This window comes from Passer montanus, unplaced genomic scaffold (genome assembly GCF_014805655.1).
Source record: "Passer montanus isolate IOZ18808 unplaced genomic scaffold, ASM1480565v1 scaffold11, whole genome shotgun sequence".
NCBI lineage: Eukaryota > Metazoa > Chordata > Aves > Passeriformes > Passeridae > Passer > Passer montanus.
The window spans coordinates 15,773,938-15,800,885 of NW_024357613.1; the positions used below are offsets into that span (position 1 = coordinate 15,773,938).

General features: G+C 37.6%; 1 protein-coding gene across 1 annotated transcript in view; it reads left to right on the forward strand.

Moving 5' to 3' along the window:
- The window catches only part of IMPG1 (interphotoreceptor matrix proteoglycan 1), a 54,729-nt gene that overhangs the window by 21,490 nt on the left and 6,291 nt on the right, over nucleotides 1–26,948 (forward strand). The window contains exons 8-14 of the mRNA XM_039728549.1: nucleotides 1,026–1,084; nucleotides 2,789–2,809; nucleotides 4,202–4,455; nucleotides 5,943–6,019; nucleotides 6,855–7,353; nucleotides 23,018–23,583; nucleotides 24,361–24,580. Of these exons, the coding sequence (XP_039584483.1) occupies nucleotides 1,026–1,084; nucleotides 2,789–2,809; nucleotides 4,202–4,455; nucleotides 5,943–6,019; nucleotides 6,855–7,353; nucleotides 23,018–23,583; nucleotides 24,361–24,580 (1,696 nt within the window). The remainder of the gene's footprint in view (nucleotides 1–1,025; nucleotides 1,085–2,788; nucleotides 2,810–4,201; nucleotides 4,456–5,942; nucleotides 6,020–6,854; nucleotides 7,354–23,017; nucleotides 23,584–24,360; nucleotides 24,581–26,948) is intronic.

A 26,948-nucleotide genomic window follows, 5' to 3' on the forward strand; every position in this document is an offset into this window, starting at 1 on the left:
AGAATAACTTTAGGAATTTTGTTCAGACTTAATCAGGAATTCATGGGCAGCACTTTGTCATAATTTAATTTCTACAATAAACCTAATGAGAAATGTAATATAAACGTTAAAAGTAATTAGCTACTGTTGTCTGAACTATTCTTCAAAGGACATACACTCATTGTGCATTAACATGGTTTATGTAAGGACTGGAACATCTGTCGTATTTTCATACAGTTAATAATATTAACTGAATGTTCAGCTATCAGTTTAACTGATAGCAGTTAATGATTTGAGGTTCCCAAAAGGTTTTCTTAGTAAAATTAACTAAAGCCTCTCATTAGTTTCATGAGCATTCCTTAGTGGAAGCTATTTCTCTTTCCTGGTTCAGTTCCAGATATGTGTAGAAAAATGGTAAAGGATGCATTGGCAGAGCTAGCAAAAAAATGGTTTCTCTGTAGATTTTGAGTATTACCCTCAGACAGAAGTGCCTGCAGACATTGTGTAGTACACATGTAATGCCTCTTCTATTCAGAACCATTTAATTGTACTATTGTTAACATTAGAATTAAAAATGTATTGTTATTCTGTTTGTACAAGACAGGCAAAACTGTTTAATTTCTAAATTATTTGTCAGATAATCTAAACCCATCTGCAGTTGCCTAATATTTCTAAATAATTAACAATTTACAAGTGACTTGAATCACAAAATTATTCATGAACCAAAACTACTGAAAATGAAAAAAAATTTGATTCATGTTGTTTTACCTGCCATGTTATGAAATAGATGATCACTTGTTTGCATAATTACATTGCTAAGAAAAGCAATATTTTGTACTTCTTTTTGCCTATTAACAGGTAATACAACAAGTATAAGCAAAGCAAATATTGTATTTGAGCTGAGCGATTATGATACCCAAAAGAGCACAGTCAAGACTGTTTCCTAAAGCTCTTTCTGAAATATGAAAAAATATTGTCTAGGTAGTCACCTTGTGGTGGCCTTTTAGTTACAGATCTTATGCTGATTTTTTTATGGTTTTCTATAGATGAAAAAAATATTTGAGAAACTTCCAGGATTCAAAGAAATCCGCGTGTTAGGATTCAAGTAAGTAAAAAAGTGGGGCTCTCTTTTTTGTTGGCTCCTAGGGTTCTCCTCTTCCTTCTCATCCTCAAAAAGGAAGGGACTTGTAGAACAGTAGGATGTGTATTGCTGTAAAGAGAAAGCAATTTTATGGGAATATCATAGGGACAATATGACAGGAATTGCAGACACATCCCAAGTGAGACTATGAGGTTTTGGAGTAGCAAGAGTAGCTTTGATTCCGCTGAAGCTTGAAGGACACAATAAATTCCTTGAATTGTTTGTCAACAACCCTCTATTAAGAACTTTCTTAAATGACAAGATAGACTTAGTAGCACGATTATTTAGGTGAAACTTTTTGGTTGACCTTCATAAGTCCCAGTGAAGGTGCCTTGGCAAGAGGGGGTTGCAGAAGGATATGTGTTCACACATATAAAACTTTTTCAGTAGTTCTTTCTCAGGCCTTTCAAATAATTTTAAAAGTTTCACTTTTTCAGTAAATTTGTGTTCTGTCTTGCCATTTGTTTTAGTTTTAGCTTCCTTGTGTATTTACTACTAACACAACTTCTTGTGTATTTTTTCAGAGAATAGAGAGTCTATAGGGGAGGGGGTGGACATTGCATAAATAATCAAATGAAAAACAAATAATAATAGTAAGAAACTGCAAAAAGGAAAGAAAGAGCAGGGAAAAAAGACAAATTTATGCGGTCTTATGGCACAGCATCAGGAATACTCAGTACTTCTAGCAATATTCAATACATGTTAAAGAACACTCACTGCAATGCAATTTTAGACAAGAACATCCTTCTTCCTAGCATTTCTCTCTGCAAAAATTGCCTGGGAAAAGGAGGAGAGCAAAATAGTCTGAAAATTAGTTCCTTGTATTTTTATATTGAAATTAATAAAACAAAAAGCTGCCTACTGCAGTACAAGCAGAGAAAATCGGTAGTAGCATCTCACAGTTACAACTTGCAGTACCTAACCTCATTTAGTTGTGACTCCAGGAGGTCTGGAATCCATTTTGGTTTCATATCTTGGACTTGTCTGGTATGAAAGAACATTCACCAGTGTGGAAAAATGATATTGATTTCCATTATCCAGTAATTTAGTCAGCTTTGGCAGTCACAGATTAGCAAAGAGGGGTATTGCTGTCCATTCTCCCTTGGCCATAGTACTACATATTTTAGCAGCATTTCCCACAAGGCAATGAAGACAACATCATAGGCATTCTGGAGAACTCACCAGGGAAAATAACTGGGCATTATGTGTAAAAGGTCAACATAGGCACGTCTTCCAGAGGTAATTAATGGTTCAAGTCACCCCTGTGACTACAGTCTGAGTAGACATCATGGGTGGTAACCATGATCATGGAAAGTGCTGCCACAAGTGCCCATTGCCACCACACAGATTAGCAGTGACAGGGCTCAAACTGCACCATTTGACCATGGAAATAGGAAGGCTGATATTTTAGACTGCCATGGTAAAGTAAAATTCCTGTTTCCCCACACAAACCACAGTGATTCCCATTGTTTGGAAGGGAAAAAGTGAACTGATGGAGAGTAGACTGACATTTTCACACAGAGATAAAAATTATAGATGATAGATAGAAAATAAATTGTGAAAAGATGGTTGTGATGTTGTGACAATGATTTACCAGTAAACATGAATCCTTGTTTTTCTTTCTTTTGCATTCCTTTCTCACATTGTTTACTCTGCAATGAAATGAAGACAGAAGAAGGAGAAAGATGGGTAATCTGTCATTCATAATTTTCTAGAATAATTATAATTATGATTATTAATAATTTTATTATGTACATACATAAATCACTAAATGTCTTTATCTTGATGTGACAAAGTGAATTGGTTGTGTTCTGCCTAGGTACAAAATCTGTGCTATAAAGTGTCAGGGACAACTTTAACTTTAATCTGAATGTTTCATGTAATCAAATTTTGTCAGGATGTCTCTGAAGAAAACAAAATGTTTGACCTAAGAAAATATACATTTATATGACTACAGATTTAAACCAGCTGTATACTGAAGGTGAAAAATAAATAGGAAAACTTTATATTCAAATTTTCATTTTTGATCTGCTGTTTCCTAGCTGTATTCCCATGTACACAATATTTCCAATAAGTATGTGGTATTTGATTTGTTATCTCCATTATCAAGCCAGATAGAATAGCAAAGAGACCAGTTACTAGCTTGATAAATTGCAGGGAGATTTTTGCTGGTAATACAAACAGCTACACAGTCTATTGTTGTTGCTGCTTAAAAAGTGCTACTGGGGAATAATTTGTCTAGCAGTTTCCCAGAATTTCTCTTTTGCTCATGCTTTAAAAGGAAGAATTTTCTAATGAGTTTCCTGAATTCTTGCGATGTCATATAAATGCAAATATATAGCACACACTAGATAAAAGTGAAATTTTTCTCTCTATTGTTATTTGACATTGTAAAAAAAAGTAACATAGTGGAATAGAAAGGTTTACAATATACTCACTATTTTTCATTTAATTAGGTGAATTTAACATGTATAAAAAATGATGTACTAAAAATGGTGAATATTTGAGACTTCTGTTAAGCATGAATGTCTAGGGAGAAGCCATACACACCGATGTGGGCTCTGAAAAGCTAACTCCCACTGTGAAAAAGTGATTTGCTTGCCACATTAGCTTCCTGTTCTTTGAAAAAGAGCAAAAAAATTGTCTCTTGTGATAAGATTTTTGCTTATCTGCAGTTTTATGAACTATCTAATCCCTTTTCATAGGTTCCTGAATAATTAATGTGTGATTATGGGTTCTAATAACCCCAGTGTGCCTTTATAGCTGTTTGAATCAGTAGTCAAGGACTTCAGACTATATTACCAGTTCTACAGATTTCTGAGTAGTCAGATTAAATCAGATTATGTTAAAAGTTTTTTTTCAATTATCTTCATTGTGGGAATTTTTATTAAAAGTTATGCGTGGGAAAAAAAGTTAGGTGAAGGAAAAGTAATTTGAAGGTGACAGTCTCATTAGAAAGAAGTAAATTTGCATTACTCTAACAGAATACATTATGGTTGCAGATTTGTTTGTGTGGAAAATCATTTCTCAGCCAGTGACTGATTTTGCTGCTCTGGGCATTTTTACTTTTTCCCCTTGCAGATCCAGCAGCACAGTAGCACGATACGTGGTGAACTTCGAGAGAGATGGCTCAGAAACCAAAGGCACAGCAGATGACATCTCCACTATTGGATCTAATAAGGTTGAAAGTGAAAAAATACCAATTTCTCCAGTTGAAGAGAGGGAAATATCAGCAACCAAACTGACAGTGACAGACCTTCAGCAGCTGGTTGCCACTGCACTCCATGAAGACCAGTCCCTGCCAGTGGACCTTGGAACACTTCAGTTTACTGATGGTAGGTAAAGCAGGTGCCAGGTGCCAGGCATAAGCCTGAATCTTGCCCTCCCATACTGATGCAATTTCAGTAAGGTGTCCTTTGCTTCTCTAACAGATTATTTTCATCTGACATAGTCCATTCTCCTTGGTGTTGAAATAAGACAAGTTTTATAGTAAAATGTGTCTTGATACAGCCTAACTTGCAAAAATATTAGACTTTTTTTCATGGTTTTTTTTTGGTAAAATGTGTCTTGATACAGCCTAACTTGCAACAATATTAGACTTTTTTTCTTGGTTTTTTTGGTTTTTTTGCACACTAAGATCATTAAGAGGAGAAATATAAAATAAATACTATGAGTATTCACTGTATCATTTCAACTTCTAGTGTGGACATTTTCCTTTATTTAAAAAGAAAAAAAAGTGAAATCTGCCTCCAACATCACATTGGCTTTCTGAAAGCTGTCTTGGTTGTAAGCAAGCCGTCTAACCTTTCAGCAGCATCAGAGATTGACACCTTAAACAGAATTTGATCCAAAGATAAAATCAGTAAAGATGTGTTTCACTCACACTCTGAAACACAGAATGAGTGTAGAAGACAAGCTGGGTGTGAAAACCTCCAGCAGAAGTTGAAGGTCTGCACCCTGTTCAGTAATCCAGCTAATAAATATCCCTTCCTAGTTCATCAATGATTTTTGCAAAGCTAGCAAACTACTTTTGGAGAGATGTGTTTAAAAGGGGGAAAAACAATTTAAAATATTTTTATATGCATATTTACTGAAACAACCTCAAAACCCATACTGAATTTTAGCTACAGTGTTTCATTTGCGAACAGCAGCATTTTCTTTCTAAAAAAAATTTATCCAGTTGAACTAATACTTCCTGTAAGAATAAAGTGTCATATTTTAACGTAGATAAAAAGTTCCTAGAAAAAATTTACATAGAACACGTCAATAATAAATATTTTAATCAACTTTCTCCCAGTAGTTAATTCTGATAACCAATTTTAGAAAAACAGTTTGCATGCAAGTACTTCTAAGATCTGCTCTGAGAGGTGAAAGGAGCAATTTGAGCACTAAAGCCAAAACACCAACATTAACAACGGTGTGGACTCAGGGTAAAACTGGAATGACTTGAGGCTTAATGAACACAATATAATGAGTCATTGTAGTCCATGTGGATTTAACTGCGGGGTTCACACTTTGGGTGATTTTAAGCATTCCTCCATGGTTCAGCTCTCTGCAGACCTATCCCATTTATGCTAAATAAAGCATATGAAGAATGGTGCATATAAAGACTGGTTTTCTTCATAATTGCCTTTTTGAATGGGTATTGATGTAAAGATGCTTTTTTTGTCTTTAGATGGATTTTTAAAAACAATTTTTTGATGGAGAACATTTTAGTACTTTTTTTTAAAATTGAATTTATGTGTTTTGATAGTTTTCAATGTGCTGGTGCTGAAGTATTCTGTGCTCTCTCTCTTTCTAATGTTTATGATTTTCTTTGCAGAAACTATTATATCACCTAGTGATTTAGACAATGATATCCAAGGCATGGTCACTATTCCTCTGGCAGGCCCTGATTTGGTAGGTTAATAACGTTTTTGGTGTTTATTTATTTCTCCATGGGAAAAGAAATTAAAAAGTGTTAAGAGGTAGATAAACATACAAAAAGTTTCTTGTGCTGGAATAATATGTGCCTTTGTACATTCTGTAACAATGAATGTTGTGTTGTTTTACTGCAACAGGGATACTATTTAGAGCATTTACAGGTGAATATTACTACTTGATTATGTTTTCCAGTTTTAATTACAAAGCAAACAGCATCTCATCATTTCAGTTCAGTCATCTTAATGACAGAAAGAGGGCAGTTTACAGGGCTAGTTAAGGTTATCTTTCTTCCACCACTTTTAAAATTACAGGAACTGTGATCAGGACCAGATGCACATGACAACCATTTTACACATCCCATGACTTTGTAGCAGCCTTCCTGTATCTGAAGGGACCTGCAAGGAAGCTGGGGAGGGACTCTGTCAGACAGATCCTGTCAGGATCTGTAGTAACAGGACAAGGAAAATGGGCTCAAACTGGAAGATGGAAAATTTAAGTTAGCTATGCAGTAGTGTGAGGATGGTGAGACATTGGAACAGGGTGCCTGGGGAGGTTAAGGTTGTCCCAGCCCTGGCAGTGTTCCAGGACAGGTTGGATGTGGCATTGAGCAACATGGTCTAGTGGAAGATGTCACTTACCATGGCACAGGGAGTTGTGACTAGATGAGCTCTAAGGTCCCTTCCAACCCAACCCTTAATATAATTCCTTGTTGATTTAGCTATTTGCTAGCTCATGTGGCTAAAGGTTATTGCCTTGTTAGCACTGAAACTCAAACATAATAATGAAAGCTACTTTTTTGAAACTTTTTTAGGAGGAACTCCCGCTAGGTTATCCCAGTCCAGCAACAGTGGACCAAAGAGGAGATGTATTTGTTGAATTTACAACTGAAAGCCCTGCTCTAAGTGAAGAAATCAGCATCCCTGAAGAATTTAATAATTTTATTACATCTGAACCTGATTTTCCTACCAAACCCTCCAGAGAACCATTTCAGGACAGATACCCATACACCCAAGTTATTGCTACCGACCGCCCAAGTTTCACAGTGCCTTTCAGTGCTCTGGGTAGCACCAGCAGCCCTCCAGAGTCAGAGGATTCCTACTTGCCTCCCCCAGCAGACGACTCTGCTGGCAAGGACTTACCCACAGCTGGCAGTGAGTCTGCGGTGGCGCTGGCCACCGCCAGCAGCTCCACCACACCTGCTCTCCTGCCCGCCGGAGACGCGGAGCGGGGAGCTGAAGGGAAGCAAGAACTGACTGACATAGCAGAACCTCCTTTCAAGGAACTGGACCAAGACAGCCTGTCTGGACAAGGTAAGACACAAGAGATTTTTGTGTAAGAGAGAGTAGGTGAGGTGCAGCTGTTGTGACATGCAGTCACGTGTCAGAGCAGCAAGCAATCCTTTCCATTGTGACAGAAAATTCTCCTTTCACAACCAAAGGTGAAAAATGTACATTTTCTCTTCAGCATAATCCTAACGCACATCTGTTCAAAGTTGTCAAACCCAACAACAAATGCCAAAGGATAAGCAACGCCTAGTACAGAGTATTATGGTAAAATTTCAAAAAGACATGTCAGAAAAAAAAATAAATAAAAAGAAGTTCTAGATTAACATAAAAATATTTGGTACTTAGAATATGAAAAGTAAATTACTTTGGGCTCTACTGACAGTTGTGGATGATAGCAGCAAGAGTAGCATGACATCATTTCTTCCAAGCAAAGAGTACCATGGCTCAGAAACGCTTACATATCTACAGGTCTGAGTAATGTGAATTTTTTTTTTTATTTCTGTTTTCACTCTTTGTTTATTCCATTTTATCCATGCAGTAATCATGCAGGCACCCATTTACATGAGGAAAAATATAAAATAAATAAAAATAATATATATACATAAAAGGAAAAGGCTGGATAATGCAGCCTTTCAAATGAAAAATACATGATAGACACATTTCCCACAGCTGACCCTGCAAACTAAAGAAAGTTCAGACAAAGATAGTGGGGTCAGCTTTAGGGCACAGGCAATTTAACCCTTCCCCCAGAACAGCAAAATATCTGGAAGGTTACTGCTTCAGTCACCTCCACCAGCAGCTACAAATCCATACAAGCCACTGTGTGCAGGTAACTGAATTATGCAGGACAGGACCCTCCACTGGCAAAGCAGGAATAGCCATGATTAGGAGGAGCTGCCCTCCATCTGTCCCAGCTCTTGTCTGCTCCTTCTCCAATCCTGCTCCCTGGCCTGGCCTTACCATCTCAGTGTTAGGTCAGCAAACTTGAATTTTATTTACACTTCAAAGCCTGTGCTTCCTGTGTAAGATGCAAGAGATCACTACAGGCACAAGGGAGGAATTATTCTTGGATGAATATTCATATGTGCTTTGTCTCAGATTTTTGACTGACTCTCTCAAAAGAAGAGCAGAGGGCAGGTAAGCACATCATGGGAGTCAGCAGGATTTTTTGTTGTCCCCACATAGTCTCTAAGCAATACTAAAAAATCTGCAGAGGAAAACAAACAAAAGGCAAATTCAGGGCACAATTGCAACAACATGCATTAGCTTGCACAACAACACTCAACACTCTGGATGTCTAAGAATGTCATGCTCAAAACCTGTAAGTTTGCTCCCTGCTGCAGGAAAGTTCCCTGTTCTACTCTGTCCCAGCTCAACCAGCTCCCTCCTTGCCCATATCTTGGCCTTTCATGTCTCTCCAAAAGTACTCTTGAAGTGAGAAGAGTGAACCCTTCTCCTCCTTTCAAGATGTTCTTCCTTATCCAGCACGTCCAAAGCCAGCAGGAAGGGACCTTCATCCCTGCTGCCTGCCACATCCTCTAAGGCAAACAGAGAGTGTTTGCAGAGCTGACTGGAAACACTCCCTGCATGGTGATAACATCCTTCACAATCCTTCACAATGGGCTGCCTGGCAGAAGCGTGGGATGGGGAATATTCATTCATTGCACAGCCTGTAGGATTGTTCTTCTGGATCAAGCAAATCACTACATCATTGTTGTAGAGGATGTAAAAGGGGCCACTTGGGAGCACACAACCCCACTTGGGAGCACGCAGCCATCAGCTCCTGACTGGGAAGAGCACAGCACATTTCATGGTCATGTTGTTGCATGGTAGCTAATGCGCTGAATATAAACATCCCATTCTATAATCTTGCCTTTATACACAGATTTTGGAAATGAGAGAAAAACAAATATTTTATGATTAGAAGAGTGACTTAAAGTTTAGAAAAATCACTTCTTACAAGAATCAGTTGTCAAATATTCCTGAAAATAATGTTTATGATGAAAAGTCTTACATACAACTATTTTCAAATGCATGCTGAGAAGTCTTGTAGTGCTACTGATAAAAGCATAGCATACCATCAAATAACACTCATTATAACTGTGGAAAAGTGTTACATTTGCTGGGAAAGCAAAGTCATGCATTTTTCATTCTATTCACTCATTGCATTAGGGACTTGATGTCATAAAAACTGCATAAAGTCACGTGTCTATTTCCCAATTTCTTAAGCATCTCTTGCCTGTGAGCTCCAAATGACTGAAGGGAAGAAGCAGAGGATCTTTAAATCACTTGCACTGACCCCTTAAGAAATTGTTTGCTGCATATTTAGGTTAGAACCTGTCAAGCTGCAAAACAGAACAAAAGCTAGAGATGTAAATAAAAGCTACCCCAAAATAAGGCATCCTATCTTGTTTCACCTTGTTGAACAAAAGTTATGTCTGAAACAAGCACCAGAGTATAAGAATTCCATCATTATTTCTGCAGCTGAGTAGCAGAAGAAAAAAATAATTGTTCCCTGTCTAAAAAGCAGGGATGCTGTGTTAGCAATGACTCAAAGCTGCAGCTATTATATTTTCTTAAAAGCTTATAGTACACAAGGCATACTGCATGCCTAACAGTCAGGAGAGCTGTTGAAAACCTGTTTACTGAGTTTTAAAATATATACTCTTTACTCCTTAAAACTTTTTCCCTTTTTAAAGCCTTTTTCAATTCTGGCAGAGTCCTGTGTGTACAGTATTTCCTGTAGTCTTTTATTTCTTGATATATTGTGTATTTCATGGGAACTGATGGAATTCAATCTGGAAATTCAGGTTTTATTAAAGTCAGCAATGTTAGTACTATTAATTTTAATATGGCAAGCAGAACCTACCTGGTACAGAATATTTCACACTTTGATCCTGGCTGCATTTCATAGCTGCTTTTCTTAGTAGCATTAAAGAAGAAAAAAAAAATCTTTAAAATGTTTTTTGTGTGAAATGGCAGGAACTACTCAGACAGTGCTGTATAAGGATGGGCAGAGGATTAGGGTCTAAACAGTTGTCTGAAATTCTACTGTATTCATTTTCAGCCATTTGCCCTCCCTACTGTCCAGAAGATGGAGCACATTTTCTTCGTCATATGTTTAGAAATATAAATTCACTCTTCTTTACCATGAAAGGGAAAATTGGCTACCAAAAATAACATAGTCTGAGGTTCTTTTAGGCATCAGCTCTGTTTCAGAGATGGGTTTTATTGCATTGGCTGTCACATGTGTGCGCTGTGGGCTGGACATCACTACAGACTCCTGAATATTGAATGTCTACATCCTACACCAACCACTTTAACTGTGCCTGCCTGAGGTCACCAAGCAAGTAATAAAAATAATTTCTTTCATAGCTCCCAAAAAGATCATCAGCCTCAGCCTCAGACACATAAATACAGGCAAAGTTCTGTATACAACACCTAGAGAAGGGAGAGCAGAAATATGTCCTTTGAAGCCATGGCAGAATGAGATTTGTCAGGCATGAGCAGGCAGTGGGAGGGATGAGGCAGGAGCAGGCGTGGGCCCCTGTCAGCCAGTGCTGTGGTGGTGCAGTTCTGCACAGCAAAGCTGTCTGTGGGCAGCCAGCACCAGGCCAGTGGGGATTGCAGCACCGTGCTGGCCACATGGTGATGGCACCTGCCCCACCCCTTGCACCAGTCCAGAAACAGCAGGAAGATGCCAGGCTGTCCTTAAAGTGTTCTGAAAGCCTATTTCAACATCTGACACCTCAGAAAGGTTTTCTTTGCTGTAGCACCTTTAAAATGCCGTCTATTTTCCATTTACAGCCAGTGCAAAAAAAAAAGGGGGTTTCCCCCTATTGCCTGAGATGATATCTGATCACTTTTCTCTAGCATTCTTCTTTCTTCATATTTTCTCCAGCATTCTTCTTTCTTCTTCATATTTCCTCCTTCTGCAGTTAAAATTCATTAACATTTCTTCTGTACAGTTAAATTTCTTCTTTTTGCCATCCTCTTGCGACTGTCTGAAACAGCATGACAATTCAAAAGGGAAGCAATTTACGTAATGTATTAGACAGATGTTATTTCAAAAAACAAGAAAATTTCAGCAGTAAAACAAACAATATATTTGGCTTCCTAAACAGTAAGAAGAAATTTAATTTGAATTTGTTTTAATTGTAGCCACTAACGAATTGTACAGTCCAGGTAAATGTTTATCCCAAAATCCTGGCCATCATGAAGGAGGCCTTATTTCTGGAGAAGTTATTGCAAAACAAAACAAAGCTGCAGTAAAATCCTTCAGCTACTCAGATGTACTGCATCTCAGCTTGAGAAGCCTGGGTCATCCTCAGGCTTTCAAGAAGGACTCTGGGAGACAAACACTCTGCAGGTTTTATTGCAGGGTTTTTTTCTGTGAGAAGAAACCACTGATAAGGAGTACACAATGGTCACATCTCTGTATGTGTAACTGATAAAAACCTCCTTAATTATTGCCATAATTAATCTCATGTTCACACAAACCTCTGTGAATTGTCCCCATTAATGTTATCCTGCTACCCAGCAGTTAATTACGTGGCACAGTCTTATTTCCAAGTAATCACTAGGAAAAAAATCTCAGGGTTTTGCATATTTGTGGATTTTTTCTGCCTCTGGTTCAACCTCAGCTGCCTCAGCACTGTCTTTGCTTAGCACAATTTTCTGTTTGGCATAACCAGCCTTGTCACAGAAAAGAAAACCCCATTGTTTTTTGCAAGAACCTCTCCAGATGTTCCCAGGATTGGAATCCACCAATTCGTTGTGCCAGGAATGCTCACCATTTTTTTCACATCGATGGATATAGAGGGTAAGAGCTCTTGTATTCCCTTGAATATTTTTATGTTTTCCTTATGTCTTCTTGGATCATAAACTGACAGGATTTTCTTGACATTTTTCCCCATCAGCTTCTCTCTGTGCCCTTCTACTTGTCTCCTGCTGCTTCAGATGTGCAGAGTGTTTTTTGTGAAGGTTGCCTGACGTTTGGAGAAGTGAACAGGTAGGTCTAGCAATGTCATTTTCTCAAGCACCTTATGCAATATTCAGCAGTCTGAAAGTTTTCTATAAATTGACGATGAGGGTGAATAGAAGAGTTCCAGCAGGCCCATATGAGGATATGTTGGATTGAAGGAAACGTTTTGATCAGTTAGCACTGCCTACTCAGGGTAATCCTAAGGAATCCTAAACATATTAAAATAAGTTATTAGCATCTGGTCAGAATTTAATGACAGCATTCTGCCCAGTTGTCTCTGTGCTGGAATAGAACAAAATCTACATCACGTCTTCAAAACACACTTAGAAATGCTGAAATGAAATGACTAATCCAAGCAAAAAAGTTTGAGAGAAAGTGAGCACTATCTATTTTTCCAATTTAACACATGACTTGTTTAAATTATTAAGCTATCCAACCACTTCTGTTTTACTTTAAGGTTAAGCTTGTCTTCCTTCAATTATTTCTTATTCATGACCCCCCAAATATACAACACAAATGAACCAAAACAAGTGATCACTTTCTTTAAACTCAATTGGTAATTCCAAAGACTCATTAAAATGACTGTGTGAAGTACTGAAAACAATTTATATTGCTGCTAAGAAAATTTGCTTATCTAGATGCAACTCTCCTTACATAATGAAAAAATGTAGAATAATGTATCATAATGAAAAAATGTTGTGCACCTATGAAAATAGCAGGAAGATAGACCTCAGTGCTCCACCACTTGTTCAGTCACACTTTGTAGTCAAGCCTACAAACCACCCATAATTCTTCCTCTTTGTTGCAGTGCATGAAGCAGCTCTCCCTCCAGGAGGGATATATATGTGCTGCTGCATGTGGTTTAATTCCACTTTGTTCCAGAAAATTAATTTTCTTTAGAACTAAAGGGCTAAAAACTTGAGGCAGTTTACAGTTTTTAGACATGACTGCAATAATTCTAATTGTCTAATAAAGGAAAATATAAAAGGCAGAAATAAGTTCAGAATTTGAAGGGCCAGTATCACAAATAATTTTAAATGTGTATTTTAAATATATTATTGTCCTGAATAAAATTAATTTAAAACCCCTGGTCTTTGCAGCAGTATAATCAGAAGGATATTTTTAAGCAAATAATACAGACTTCTGTGCTGAGAGTGCAAGGTTAACATTTGTCATGTCAAAAATGAATGAAACTAATGAAGTTTACATGTCATGTAGTCCAGTTGGAACAAATATTAGGCAAAATGGCAGTGCTGAGACTAACATGCCCTAAATAATACATTTTCCTCACTTATTAAAAATCCTTGGTCTTGCTAGAAATGCTGGGTTTGGAAAAAAAAAAAAAAGTGTTATGATCAAATGGTACTAAAACTTTGACTTTCTAAATTATTAATCTCCTCTCTTTGGAGAATTCAATGTTCTCCAGCATAGAAGAGTCCACACTTGACCTCAGACTGGAAATTTTTTTAGTCTGTTCCTTGTTAGAGAAAAAACTCATGCCCCCTGCATTGGACTGTTACAAACAAGTTGTAACTCAGGTGCTGTGAGTCATCTCTGCTCAATCATCTGCTCCATATCTCAATGGAATTTTGTATCTCTGTCTATAGACAGGGCTTGGCCTTCCAGCTTTGATCTCCTCAGCCATCTTGAGATGCCTTACATAGATAGCACTGGTGCTAATATCAATTTAAGCTGCTAGTTAGTCAGTGTGGAAAACACTAGTGTTTAAAACTAACAAACAAAAATACATTAAAGTCTTAAATGGAGACATATTTGCAATAATGTTTGCATTAAATTTAATGTGATTCATGTTTATGAATATTTACAGCTTAAACTCCTGTCAGGGGTGTCATTGGTTTTCATTGCAATGTGCAAGTAATTTCTGACTTTTAGTTGAAGATAACATGCAATTTTTCTCCCAGAGGTCCTTAACATTTCTTTCTCAATTAAACTTTCTATGAAATTCTATAGAGAAAAAAACTAAACTCAATTTCAGGCGATGACATCCAGGTGTAAATTAGAAGGACACAGAAATTTCACTTTCATTCTGTAGAGTGGTAAGATCATTACATGCATCAGTAAGAACATGATTAAACCAAGCCTGGATGCCAAATATTTCATTTCTTCTTCATTTTACTGTATTTACATGTTTGGCCTGCTCTTTCATTCTTCGCCAGTTGGTAGACTTTTTAAAATTAAATTATTGTAGTATACAATATTTGTAGAATAGTGGTGCCAATAACAGAGTTTTACAGTCAAAATTTTATACAGGGTCAAACATTCCTTAATAACCATCTTTATTACCCTGCAGTTTGGAATAATGGGCTTTCAAGCAGAGTTTTTTCAGGGAATTGCTGGCACAGAAAAGCCTGCTGGGGTTGACTGAAAAAAACAGAAAATATTATTCAAGAATGGCATCTTCATAGCTGAGGATTTCAGTTCCTAAGGTCCATCTTCCCAGAACAATTGCCACAGTTTTAATTTATCTTTCCAGAGATTGAAAGGAATAAAGTTAGGAAAATATTTTAACACATTTCAGTCCTTGCTCCTAAATGTAGCCTAGAGCAGTGGCTGAAGCCCGGGTTAAACTTGTCTTAAAATTAAAATACGCTCAAAGTTCCATTCTCATTCCTATTTTATACCATCTATATCTACACCTAGCTATCCCTGTATCTTCTTCACCACTTCAGAATCAGACACTGACACTCCAAAGTGAAACAATAAAAATCAAAATTATTCTAAATAAATCTTGAAGAACTTCACAATATGCCTACTTCACAATTTTCAGAATCAGACACTGACACTCCAAAGTGAAACAATAAAAATCAAAATTATGCTAAATAAATCTTGAAGAAATTCACAATATGCCTACATGATACTGCAAAGCTTGAATAATAATAATAAAACAAAAAGTGTGGCCTGAGGAGAATGCCTGCCTGAAAGCATCAAGGCAGATGATTTCAATGGTGATATGTGGCAGGGGAGAAGAGAATAAAGTCAGCATCAGCTGCAGCTACTAAAAATAATGATTTCTTTTTGTTTTTCCCCTGCTGGTTGAAAGGAGGCTTTGTCCTCTCATTAACAATTCCTTTAAAAACTAATGTAAGAAGGTTAGTGTTAGTAATACTCAGTAGTTCTTTCTTGGGGAGTGAAGCGAGTATTTTATGGACAGCTTGCTAGTTATTTTTTTCCTATTGTTAGCTTCCCAATGTACCTGGAAGTTCTATGAGCAGCTAGAGTAGCAATGTTTCATCTTGGTATTGTCACTGCTACTTAACAACAATTGGAAAAGTTAAATGAAACTCATGTACCTTAATCCAGTCATTTTATGTGAGAACAGTCCTGAATATTAATTTAACTGTCATTTTTTGAGAAACTAGCTTGTGGCATAAGACTTCTGCACCCCAGTGTTACGTGAAGGTGTCTTCAGGGATTGCACACAAACCTGAGGTCAATGGCTTTAAGGACAATTGTACTGCACTGTGGGTTTAACATTCAGCATCCTGCCTGCCCCCTGACAGAGTGCTCTTGCTGGTCTGGGCTGCTCAGGTCCACAATCCAAGCACGATGGGCACATTTAACAAGCCAAGCCTGTACAAAGGCATCTGGCCCAAAGTCCTTTTCAATATCAGTAAGATTGAAATGTATTCCTACAATGAAATATAAAGCAAGAAGGATCTTGCCTCTTAAATAATTCCTTCTATCTCTCTCTAACAGAGTCACATTATCCATTTCAAAACTTTGAGAAAAATCAGACTGCCTACATCCAAGGCACAATTTAGAAGACCAAAACTCCTCATTCTGTAACTTCCATTCTATGAACTATTTTCTCATACATAGTAAAAGGAGGGGGAAAAGTATGTTCAGTGTTTTCATTTTTCTTGGCAAGTCTTAAAGTGCTCATCTGATGATGAAATTTTAATAGAATCACTGGTTTTAACTTGCTAATTTCATGTTTTTCTTTTCTGTTTTAGGTCCTTGGTCAACACATTGCTTGAAATGTATTATGTAAATTCTGTTTTGTTTTTTGTTTTTACCATTTTGTAAACTAATAAACTTTGATACCACAAAACTGCCTGATGGTCCCATCCTCTACAAAAATTTGCTCTGATTTTTTCCTGTTGCACAGTTGAAAAAAATAGAGAAAATGGGCAGGAATTTGGAGAGCACTTTAAGTTCTGAAGGATAAGCATTGTTACTTGTCAGATTTTGTTTTCAAACATTCCAAAATAAAATAAATCAAAAGGAGTATTCCAGGTTCTCCATTTGGGGTGCCCTAAAAGTCTTATAGTGTCATGCAGCAGTGTTTGCAATTTAGGTGAATGTCTCTATTTTTCCAGGTGTTTGTAAAGACTCAGGCTGTTTTCACATAGATCTCATTATTTTAAATTCATGAAAGGAATTTTTCAAATTTAATTGAGAACATTCAACAATGGGAATAAGATATATTAAATCTTCCTGAAGCTATTGTTTTAAGCAAGAGTTTTCTTATTTGTCTTTGATTCTGTTCCTTTGTAGAAGTGCATTTCTTCTTGCAAATTCACTGCTGCTTGGGTTTCCTTCCAAGATTAGCATGGTATCTTTCTTGTTTAATATATATTTTAATATGATATTACTATGGTAGCAAATAGTGCAGAACTTCAATGTAAAATATCTTACAATACAAAACAACCATGGTATCCCTGGTATTTTTGACATGTTTTTATATAAATGTACTTACAAATCCCCTTACTTCACAAGAGCATTTTAATCTTGGTTGCATAATTTTTTAGGAAGGACTTTACTCAGAAAACTGACTTTCAGAGTGGTTGAGCACTAGTATGTAATTTTATCTGGCAATCTCAATAGCAGAAGAGGTAAACGGTTCTGTAAATGGTGAAAGTGTCTTGTCACATTATGGAAATAACCTACCACTGACCTGCTATCCATACAAGGTATCTGATTATGCACCTCACCTTTCTGTGTATTCTTATATTCTTCTCAGAATGTTGGGTATGCTTTAAACACCAGCTATTCCTGTATTGTTTAAATTATATCTGTGTTTCTGAAATGCTTAATCCTCTAAAACTGCTGAAACATGAGAATGCCAAAGACAGTTTTTAAGGTTCAACATCAGGTTTCTCAGCATATGAATTTGACACAGGTCTATAAAGTAAGATTGCTCAGTTAATAGTTACCTGCTTTATCTCCAGCTGTTGTACTTAAATTATTAACTTGAAGTCAAATATTTGTAAAAAAAATATTACATGTATTGATTTCATTGTTTCAAAACTTTACAGAGTCTTTTTCAGAAAACTTTTAATTGAAGTAACAGGAGTTCTTTATGAAACAGCAAATGGCAAGCTGAATGACTATCTTCAGCCACGCTATGGCCAATGCATGTGAAAACAGTAATAAAAGACAGAATGAATTTTTAATCCCACTAGAAACTGATATTTCAGAGGGCTCTTACAGGTACAGTGACCAAATAGGGAATTGTTAAAGGCAGATGTGACTCCCTTCTGCAACAGACTGACTTCCATAAAGTCTAGGGGAGCTTCCATTTCCCAAGAACAGATGGATCAATAAAAATACTGATCCTCCAGCATTACATAAAGAGAATTCTTCACCTGTACTGAAAATTTTGAGTGAGTTGAGTAAGACTGGCTGATTTGCACCAGTGAAATGTTTATGGACAGTCAGACTTTAGTGAGCTGCATCATTCTGCTGCTCTCAGGCAGACTTGGCTACTGTGAGGGAAAAGGTGCAGAGCAATAAAAGCAGGCAGGGCTTGGCTTTCTTTTAATGGTTTGCTCTTAATCTTTATGCATTGGAACAAGTGAAGTGTTCTTTGCTTTTTATTTCCTCAGTCATTGCAAAAGTAAATAATACTACTGACCTCCCAAAAAGAGTTAATGGTAAAGATCCCAGTGAGATGACAGCAATGTCATAGAACATCCCAAATCAAGCATACAGTCTGTGGCCCTTCACAAATTACTTAGCTAAGCAGGAAAGTCAGTAAGACAGGGTTGTCTGGTACTGAACAGAAGGTTGGCCTTGATATCCATGTGGAGATAGCTTTGGTTACCCAATACCCTGAATTCTGTAGCAGTTTAGATTTTCAGGTCTTAGATTTCACAAATTTTATCTTACTCCTTAAGTTTTCAGAGTCAGGCAGAAGTGAATAGTCTCGAGAATAATGAGAGATTATCATTACTAAGCAGTGTTTTATTAAGATAGAAAATATCCTTATTAAGGCAGAAAATACTCTTCTTGCGACATCATGTGAGAATGACATTTATCTTGGAGGCTGAGAACGATAATAAAGCACAGCTGCAAGGTATGGAAATTTTCAAAATAAGATGAAGGCTTCTATAAGTCACACAGAACACCACAGTAGTGGAGTGAGTAGCAGAGCTAGAGCTGCGCTCTCAGGCTGTCCTGTGAAAAGTTAGACTAGACAAAGACTCCAATGTGAATGCTAAGGAAAAAGATTAATAGAGAAAAGAGTTTTTAGGACTGGAAGATGGAGGAGAGAGGGTGAACTCAGGCTCTCTGGAGTCAGTGGGAAAAGAGTTCTATGGATTTAGTGGATACTGAACCTCATTTCTGGAGGGTCCAAACAGACAGACAGAATGACAGTCTTAGATCATTGGGACTCTTTTGGCTTGGCTTTGCAGTTAGAAAGATGAATGTAATCAGTAATCATGTGTTGGGAGACACTCATTGTGACACATTAGGTTAACGATCCTCTTCTCTTAATTCTCTTAATCCTCATATTACTTTTGCATTAGTTAGAAATTAAAGGCCTCAAACATAAATTCAGCAGTTTGTCTGTACGCAGCAGTCCTGTGTCCAGGGATTTAGTGACATTTCAGGCACCAACAAAATATGTAAATTTGAATGCAGTTACCTTCTGTATCCATCTGGTATTGGCATCAGCAGAGTGCACACAAGGTGATTCTTACTCTGTATTATGAACCAATCTCTTAACTGCACACTTTTCCCTTCTTTGGTTATTTATTTCAGCCAGCAAGTATGCAGATATATACATAGATATTGTAGCACTGTAACTTTCATACACAGAACATGTGCAGAATACCCACTAGTGGACTTGGAAAGTATGTCAGTGCTTATTATGCTCATGAATGAAAGGAAATGCCAGGACCTCTTAAAGTATAACATTCTGGGTCTGCTCATTAATGCTAACCCACTAGGAAAATGTCTCATGACAATTTGACCTTTCCCTAACAATTACTCCTTATTCATGGTCAATTAGAAGGGTTTCCCTCATTTAAAAAAATATGAGGACCAACTAATCAGATACATAAAATAAAGTTGCTGAAATGGCAGTTGATTTTTTTTTGATAAGTCAAATCTATGTATTTCGTTCCCTTAGCAGGGGATAAATGCCTACATGGACAACTCCTTTTACAAAGATTTAATATAGCATGGGCACAGGAAATTGCCTCTTAATTTAGTGTTTTCACATCTTTGCCAATGGGTGTTTAATTTTCGTTATAATGCTCTCGGTACAATACTGTCCGGCCTTGGCTATGCAGAACAAAAAAATGTCTGGAGAGTTCAGTGAACAACTTTGTGGGAGGATAAGAGGTGGCTGAAAATGGAGTTGCAGTTTTTATTGCAGACATCAGCTTTTAATTCTATTGTATTGTTTAACCTTCAGTGTGGTTACTCTGGGAGTATATTTGATTTCATTGACTTATTTTGTGCCCTCTGTGGATTCCCTACACCTGAATGATAGTTCTATAAACTAAACTTTATGCTGAAATGAAATATGCTGAGATTGAGTGTCTAAATCTTCCGAGTTTGTACTTATAGAGGTTTCATAACATAACTGTCTTCTGATGTGAAAATCTCATCTACAAAGCAAATTGGTGAAGTTTTTACAAATAATTCCTTTGTGATGAACAACATAAGTGTATTTTGTGTTCTGTTGCAAAATTTTATACATATTTTTATGTGCATATGGATTCACAGATTCATAGAATAAGCTTGATTGGGAGGGACCTTTAAAGGCCATCTAGTTTAACCCCTTTACAATAAACAGGAACATCTTCAGCTAGATTAGGCTGCTCAGAGTCCCATTCAATCTGACCTTCAACATTTCCAGGGATGCAGCATTCACCGCCTCTCTGGGCAACATGTTCCAGTGTTTCACCAATCTCATAATAAAAAAAAAGTGTCTTCTTTACATCTAGCCTGAAAATCAATATATATTGATGTCATATATAAACCCAACATTTTAAATGCAAAGGGTTGGGATTTTGTTTTTCATTTTACTGACTAGCAGGTCAAGGGAGGTGAATGAGTTCTGAACTCCACTCTTGTCACAACGCACCTGGAGTACTCTGTTCAGCTCTGGCTCCCCTCCTCAACAAAAAAAGGACCAGGGAGTCCAGAGGAGGGCCATGAAGATGGTCAGAGGGCAGGAGCCCCTCTCCTATGGACTTAGGCTGAGAGAGCTGGGCTTTTTGAGTCTAGAGAAGAGAAAGCTCTGGGGAAAGCCCTACTGTACATTCCAGTACCTAAAGGAGGTGTACAAGAAAGTTGGACAGGGACCTTTTACAAAATCTTGTAGAGACAGGACAAGGGAGAATGGCTTTAAACAGAAAGAGTGTAGATTTAGGTTAGATATTAGGAAGAAATTCTTTACTGTGAGGGTGGCGAGGCACTGGAACAGTTTACCCAGGCAAGTTTGAATGCCCATCCCTAGAAGTTCAAGACCAGGACAGATATAGCCTTGAGCAAGCTGGTGTAGTGGAAGGGGTCCCTCCCCATGACAGGGGGGTTGGATTAGATAATGTTTAGGTTCCTTTCCAACCCAGACCATTCTTTGATTCTATGAAATGTCTTCATCTTCTCTGTTTCATCCATAGTTCCTAACTTCTTAGGATTTAATTTTATTGAAGCTTTGTGTAGGCAGAGGAAAACCTTGGAAAAACCAGCTGCAAATCAATGTACTGCTGATTTCAACATGTCACTTGAGTAGGCAAGTCTTGCAGCAGTAATACGACACCTGTTAGACAAAGAACATGTCCCTGGGTTTGGGACTGGTGCTGTGCCACAGTAGGTGCCCAGCAGCCCTTGATGTGAGCCCATTTACTAATAACACAAACTGTTGGGTCACTTGCTGTCTGTCTCTTTCAGCTGGAGACACAGTGATTGCTGAGAACTGGCAGCTTATGAAAACAGGTGATACATGCTCAGAGATCACCTTGGTATGCCCTCAAGGCCTTTTAAGTTACTTTGCTTGTAATAAGAGGATGCCAGAAGACCATTATAATCTATGTATAGACATATGTATATATATACACAGCTATATGCCAGGCATGCAATATATATATGGCTGTGTATTTCTGCTTCAAATTTGCTGCAATTTCAAAGCCAGTATATCTTTCTTCTGTAGTTATCTTTCTAAAATATAATCTGCCTAACAAATGCCATCACAATGGTGTGTGCTCCAGTGTGTGCTCTCGTGCTGAGAGATGTCTGTGGAGCTGCAGGCTCATCCCATCAGTAGATCATCCTGCATTAATGCCTCAGGCACTAATGCTAGCAAAGCTGTTCTGAGTTCTCTTAACTGATAAGTGACTCTTACTCCTTATCAGCATAACAAGTAATAGCAAGAGCTTTGTAAACAGAGAACATCACTAGGCTTTGCTTTTGTAATCTGTCCGTATCCTTAATCATACAAGAAACATGAGGACATGGCAAGAGAAGAGCATCTGAAGCTTTTGTTGAAATGAGGTGGCAGGACAATTGCCACCTCATTCAGTCAAGAATATTCCCAATGCAAAACTTTGCTCTCCTCTCATATTTTCAATGGCCACTGGGAGGAAATTAGGGTGTAGGGAAAGGAAGAGAGAAAAATTTCTTTCCTTACTGCTGATAAGTGATTTTACCTGAAGGGTGCTGCTAAAAGTTCCACGTGAAGAATGCTATATCACTGGAAAAGGACAAAGGCACCAGTTTGGGCAGGTGGCTTGGTGGAGGACATCATTTATTGTGAAGTCATTGTGGCCAGGTAGCTGCAAGCCAAATTCAGAGAGTCACTGACACTTTAGATCTGGATTTCAGCTACAGTTATCACATATCCTAAATCCATGCCAAGCCCCAATGGGAATATCATAAAAATTCTGCTTCAGGTGTAATAAGGTTTCTTAAGGTTTGAATATTTTTGCTTCTTAAAGTTTGAATATTTTTTTCATTGCTGCTGTTGTCTTTTGGGTAAATTGACACAGTTTGCATCTAGAAGGGCTGTATTGTTTTTGTAATCACATTTTATGATTACTGCCAAATAATAGCTTTAACTTTTCACAGAAGGAATCAGAATTACTCTGGCATGCAAGTGTTTCAAGCAGAGAGCTCAAAGCTCCAATCTCCCCTTTCAGACAATGTAAACTGACAGTGTGATTATGTACCTTCAGAACAAGAATGTGCTGTAGAGTTCAAGAAAGACTTGCCAAGCATAACTATTAAACACAGAACCTGCAGAAATCCCATCACTCAAACAGGTGTATGAGGTATTTTGTTCCAGTAGACTTTCTTGGTGTTGGCATTAACATTTTCATATTTAGATAATGTTAAACTTATTGTTAAAAATGTTTCAGCAGAAATGCCATATACACTTTTTCCTATGCTTGACATTTTTTATGCTTGCTTTTCAGCATATCTAATTTGGTTTTATCATGTTTTCTGCAGCAGTTAAGATCATGGAAGAACCAGAATCATCAGGTGATGACATTTTTGTTACAGCCAGCACTTATGAAGGGTTGCCTTTCTTTACTGGTCCAAGTGATGTCTCTACCGCGCAGCCTGGAGCTGTCATTACAGATGTGCTGCCATCAGTAGCACCGCTGCCTGCAGCCACCAGCCCGTCCTACAGCCCCTCTGAGATCATCGAGCAGTCCCTTGAGTTACCAGGCTCCTCAGCTCCAGCCCCTGAGGTCGTTCCTGCAGATGTCACCGGGATGGGCGTGCAGGACATCGCTGCCGAGCTGGATCAGGTGGGCGCGGCGAGCACGGCCGCGCTGGACGAGGGGGAGCAGGGCAGCGGCTACATCCCCGTGCTGACCACAGAGCCTGCAGAAACCACCCCAGCGCCGGTGCTCAAGTATGTGACTACCAGCTCCATGACCACTGCAGCCAAAGGCAAAGAGCTCGTGGTTTTCTTCAGCCTGAGGGTAACCAACATGCACTTCTCGGATGACCTCTTCAACAGGAGCTCGACAGAGTACAAAGCGCTGGAGCAACAGTTCATGCAGCTGGTGGGTGAAAATCAGCTTGAACGGCATGTGGGGTAGCTGGGTGCAGTTTAAAGGAATACACTGAAGTGCACAGTATTTTAACAATACTAAACCCTACTAGAGTTCAGTCTGATAAGCTGTATTTTAAAGGATCCATAAGCCTGGGATGCTCTTAGAGTCTGAAGACAGAGCTTATGAAGTCAGTGATGAAAGATTTTACTTGATCAAGAGAACACAGATATATGCCTAGTATGTAATTTATTTGGCTTTTTCTTAGATCCACGTCAACAGTATAGCAGTGCTGATTATATCTGAGACTTGTGTCTGCTTGCTGCATTTAAAAATAGGCTTTTAAAAATATATCATAGCATAGACTGATTAGATATGGATTTTTTCTGTTGGTACAATAGGGCACAGGTCAGCTCAGCTATAACATGCCTATTATACTATGCCCTAACCTGCCTGGATTGAATGTTTGAAAATAATTAAAGTTGGCTTTTGAGTGAGGTAATTTTTTTCTCTTCCAGATGAATAAACTTCCCAGCTGCTATGCATTTCATTACAGGGGAAATTGCTGCCCATCCATCTCAATACATTATTGAGAAAAGAGCAGAAATCCAGAAGAAGATACTACTAAACAGAAAAGTTAATTTGTTCATGGAGCTTAACAATTGTATTAAACTCAGGGAAATAAATCTGTGATGTGTGTACTTGATAATGAAAATTGACTATAAGAGAAATTAATAGCAGGTAGATACTGACAATAAGTTAAAATAAAGGCAAATTTCTGTTTTGCAGTTACTTCCATACCTTCAGTCCAACCTCACAGGTTTTAAGCACTTGGAAATTCTCAACTTCAGGAACGGAAGTGTGATTGTGAACAGCAAAATGAAATTTGCCAAGACAGTGCCATACAATATCACAGAAGCAGTACACTGTGTTTTGGAGGATTTCTGTGATGCTGCAGCCCAGCACCTCAATTTGGAGATTGACAGCTATTCCCTGGATATTGAGCCAGGTAAGATTGCATTACTAATGTATGTGCTAAGTCAAAACTAATCAGACAATCTTTTTTCAGACTTACAGCTTCAGAAGTATGACTGTCTTGGCAACAACCACATTAGCAATATACTCCCAGTGATAGGGGGTAATAAGACAAAAAAAAAAGATGTTGCAAATTCTCTGCAGATGTATTTTCATGCTGTAATGAAAATCTGGGTGGAGCTGTCGGGCTGTGCATGTTCACCAGCTGCTTTTCAGAGACAAATAGAGTGATCTCTAGAATAAGTACTGGGTGAAGACAGATATAAGAAATGCTCATGTGCAGTTTGCAGGTCTTGCACTGGAGTACAGAAACATAATTTCTGATGATTATTGCAATGTTGTAAGCAAACCATGGTTTAGAGCATCATTAGATCTTTTTTTAAAGGGATACAGCATTCAAAACAAAAGGAGACAATGTGTAGGAATAATTGGATTCTACAGACACTCACTAACTGGGCATGATTTTATGTAGTACTCCGTAGATTTGTAATTCTAGAATCCCTCTGGATTTATATCTTTCAAATAAGTTTATAGTCTTTGCTAAACAGTAGAAACTCAGTAACTACATATCTGCACACTATTCTTATGTCCAAAACTTAGTGTTTTCAAAATCTACACTATTTTATAATATTGAAGCCTGAATTTATTTTCAGTCTCTGGTACTTATTTCAGGGTTGAATTTAATTTCATTGTTATAGAGAAGAACAATAGCAAAGCTATGCAGATGCCTCAAGGAATTTTGGTTAAGCTGTCTTTTTATGTACAGATCTATGACAATTCTGGAACAAAAATCCATTCACAATTCAGTTTCTAACCAGTTTTCATTTTACATATGTCTTTGTGGCCACTAAAAGCATAGGTAGCTTGTGGTAAAGAAAGCTAACAAAATCACAGTATTCTGCCCTTCAAATAAACCATGATAAACTGATGTTTGATGAATAAAGTATCAAATTAGTTAATTTTAAAGAGTGAACTTTGGGCTGCCATATGTTCCTTGCTTTAGTAATAAATTTTCATTAAATAAAAATTAAAATAAGAAAGATCCTAAAATGCAAATTCAGAAAAAAAATTTAAATCTTTCATCTTCATCTGATATGCTTTACTGATGTGGTATTTCAACATTAATTCAAGAAAACAGAGAGTTCATTACAGAGAGTTTGTGGAGAGAGCTGTTTTTCGAGGCTTACAAAGTAGTATAGAACCAAAATAGAAGAAATTGTGTTCACAAAGCCACTGTACTCCAGTACAGGTGTGTCAAAGCCTGATGCATTTTAATTTCAGAAAACAAACAAAAAAATAAACCCCAACCTGTGTTTCAAGTTAAGGTAATATAAGCAAATTCCTCTTTGTTGTGAAACTGGGAGCCATCTAGTGGTAGTGATGTTCTACCAAAGGGAAACATGGATGGGAACTGACAGTCCAAAATCTATATCAAGAGTCAGCAGCTGCAAAGGGCTGACTGCACTGGTCATAAATAATACTATAAAGAAGAACTTTTTAAAATACCTGCACTAAATATTTAATTGGGACTTAATAATTAATAACTAATAATTATTTTATAATTGATTTTAAAATTTTTTCATTAATAATTGATTTCAGTGAAAACAGAACGTATGCACGTGTGTGTTAAGGAAGATGAAAGATTATCACAAGAACTCATCCCAGCCAAATGCTCGAGCCAAGCTCTACCTTGTTGTTGGAGTTTCCATGTGCTCACCCTCCCAGTCCAGGAGCAAAGGACATATCAAGCCAACATGCACATTGCATATAGCAAAGGGTGCACACTAAAACCCACTAGTCAAATTTCAAAACAGGAAATATCCATACAATTATCAAGGGATTATAAGTGAACAACTCTGATGGATTCATTTCTACCACTGAAGCATATCCCAGTGTGTGTCTGAGATTTCCAGTACTCCTATAACAAATGCAATCCTCATTTTTCATTTAAATTAGTATTACTAAGCATCTGGTATATAGAGCATGAATGGCTGCAGAAGAAAACTCTCATCCCAGCTGCAAGCTGCAATATCCAGTACAAACCTTCCCTTTAAACTACATAATTATAAAGGGCCACAGAGCCCAGCTCATACCTGTATATCTGCTCTCATTTCCTTGTCTGCTCTCTTTTCCTAATTTCATCCACTTTTTTTTTCTTTTCCTTTCTGGATTCATACATCTTACTGGGGCTGTTTGATAGCATGAACAAGATTTGTATCCCCTGATGTACTTCTCACTTTTTGCTTTCTGAGGTTTTTGCCCATGGTACACAGGAAGCAGAGTCCATGAGACAGGACAGGTGGATGCAGCTATCCCCTCATCACCCCATCAGTACAAGCCTT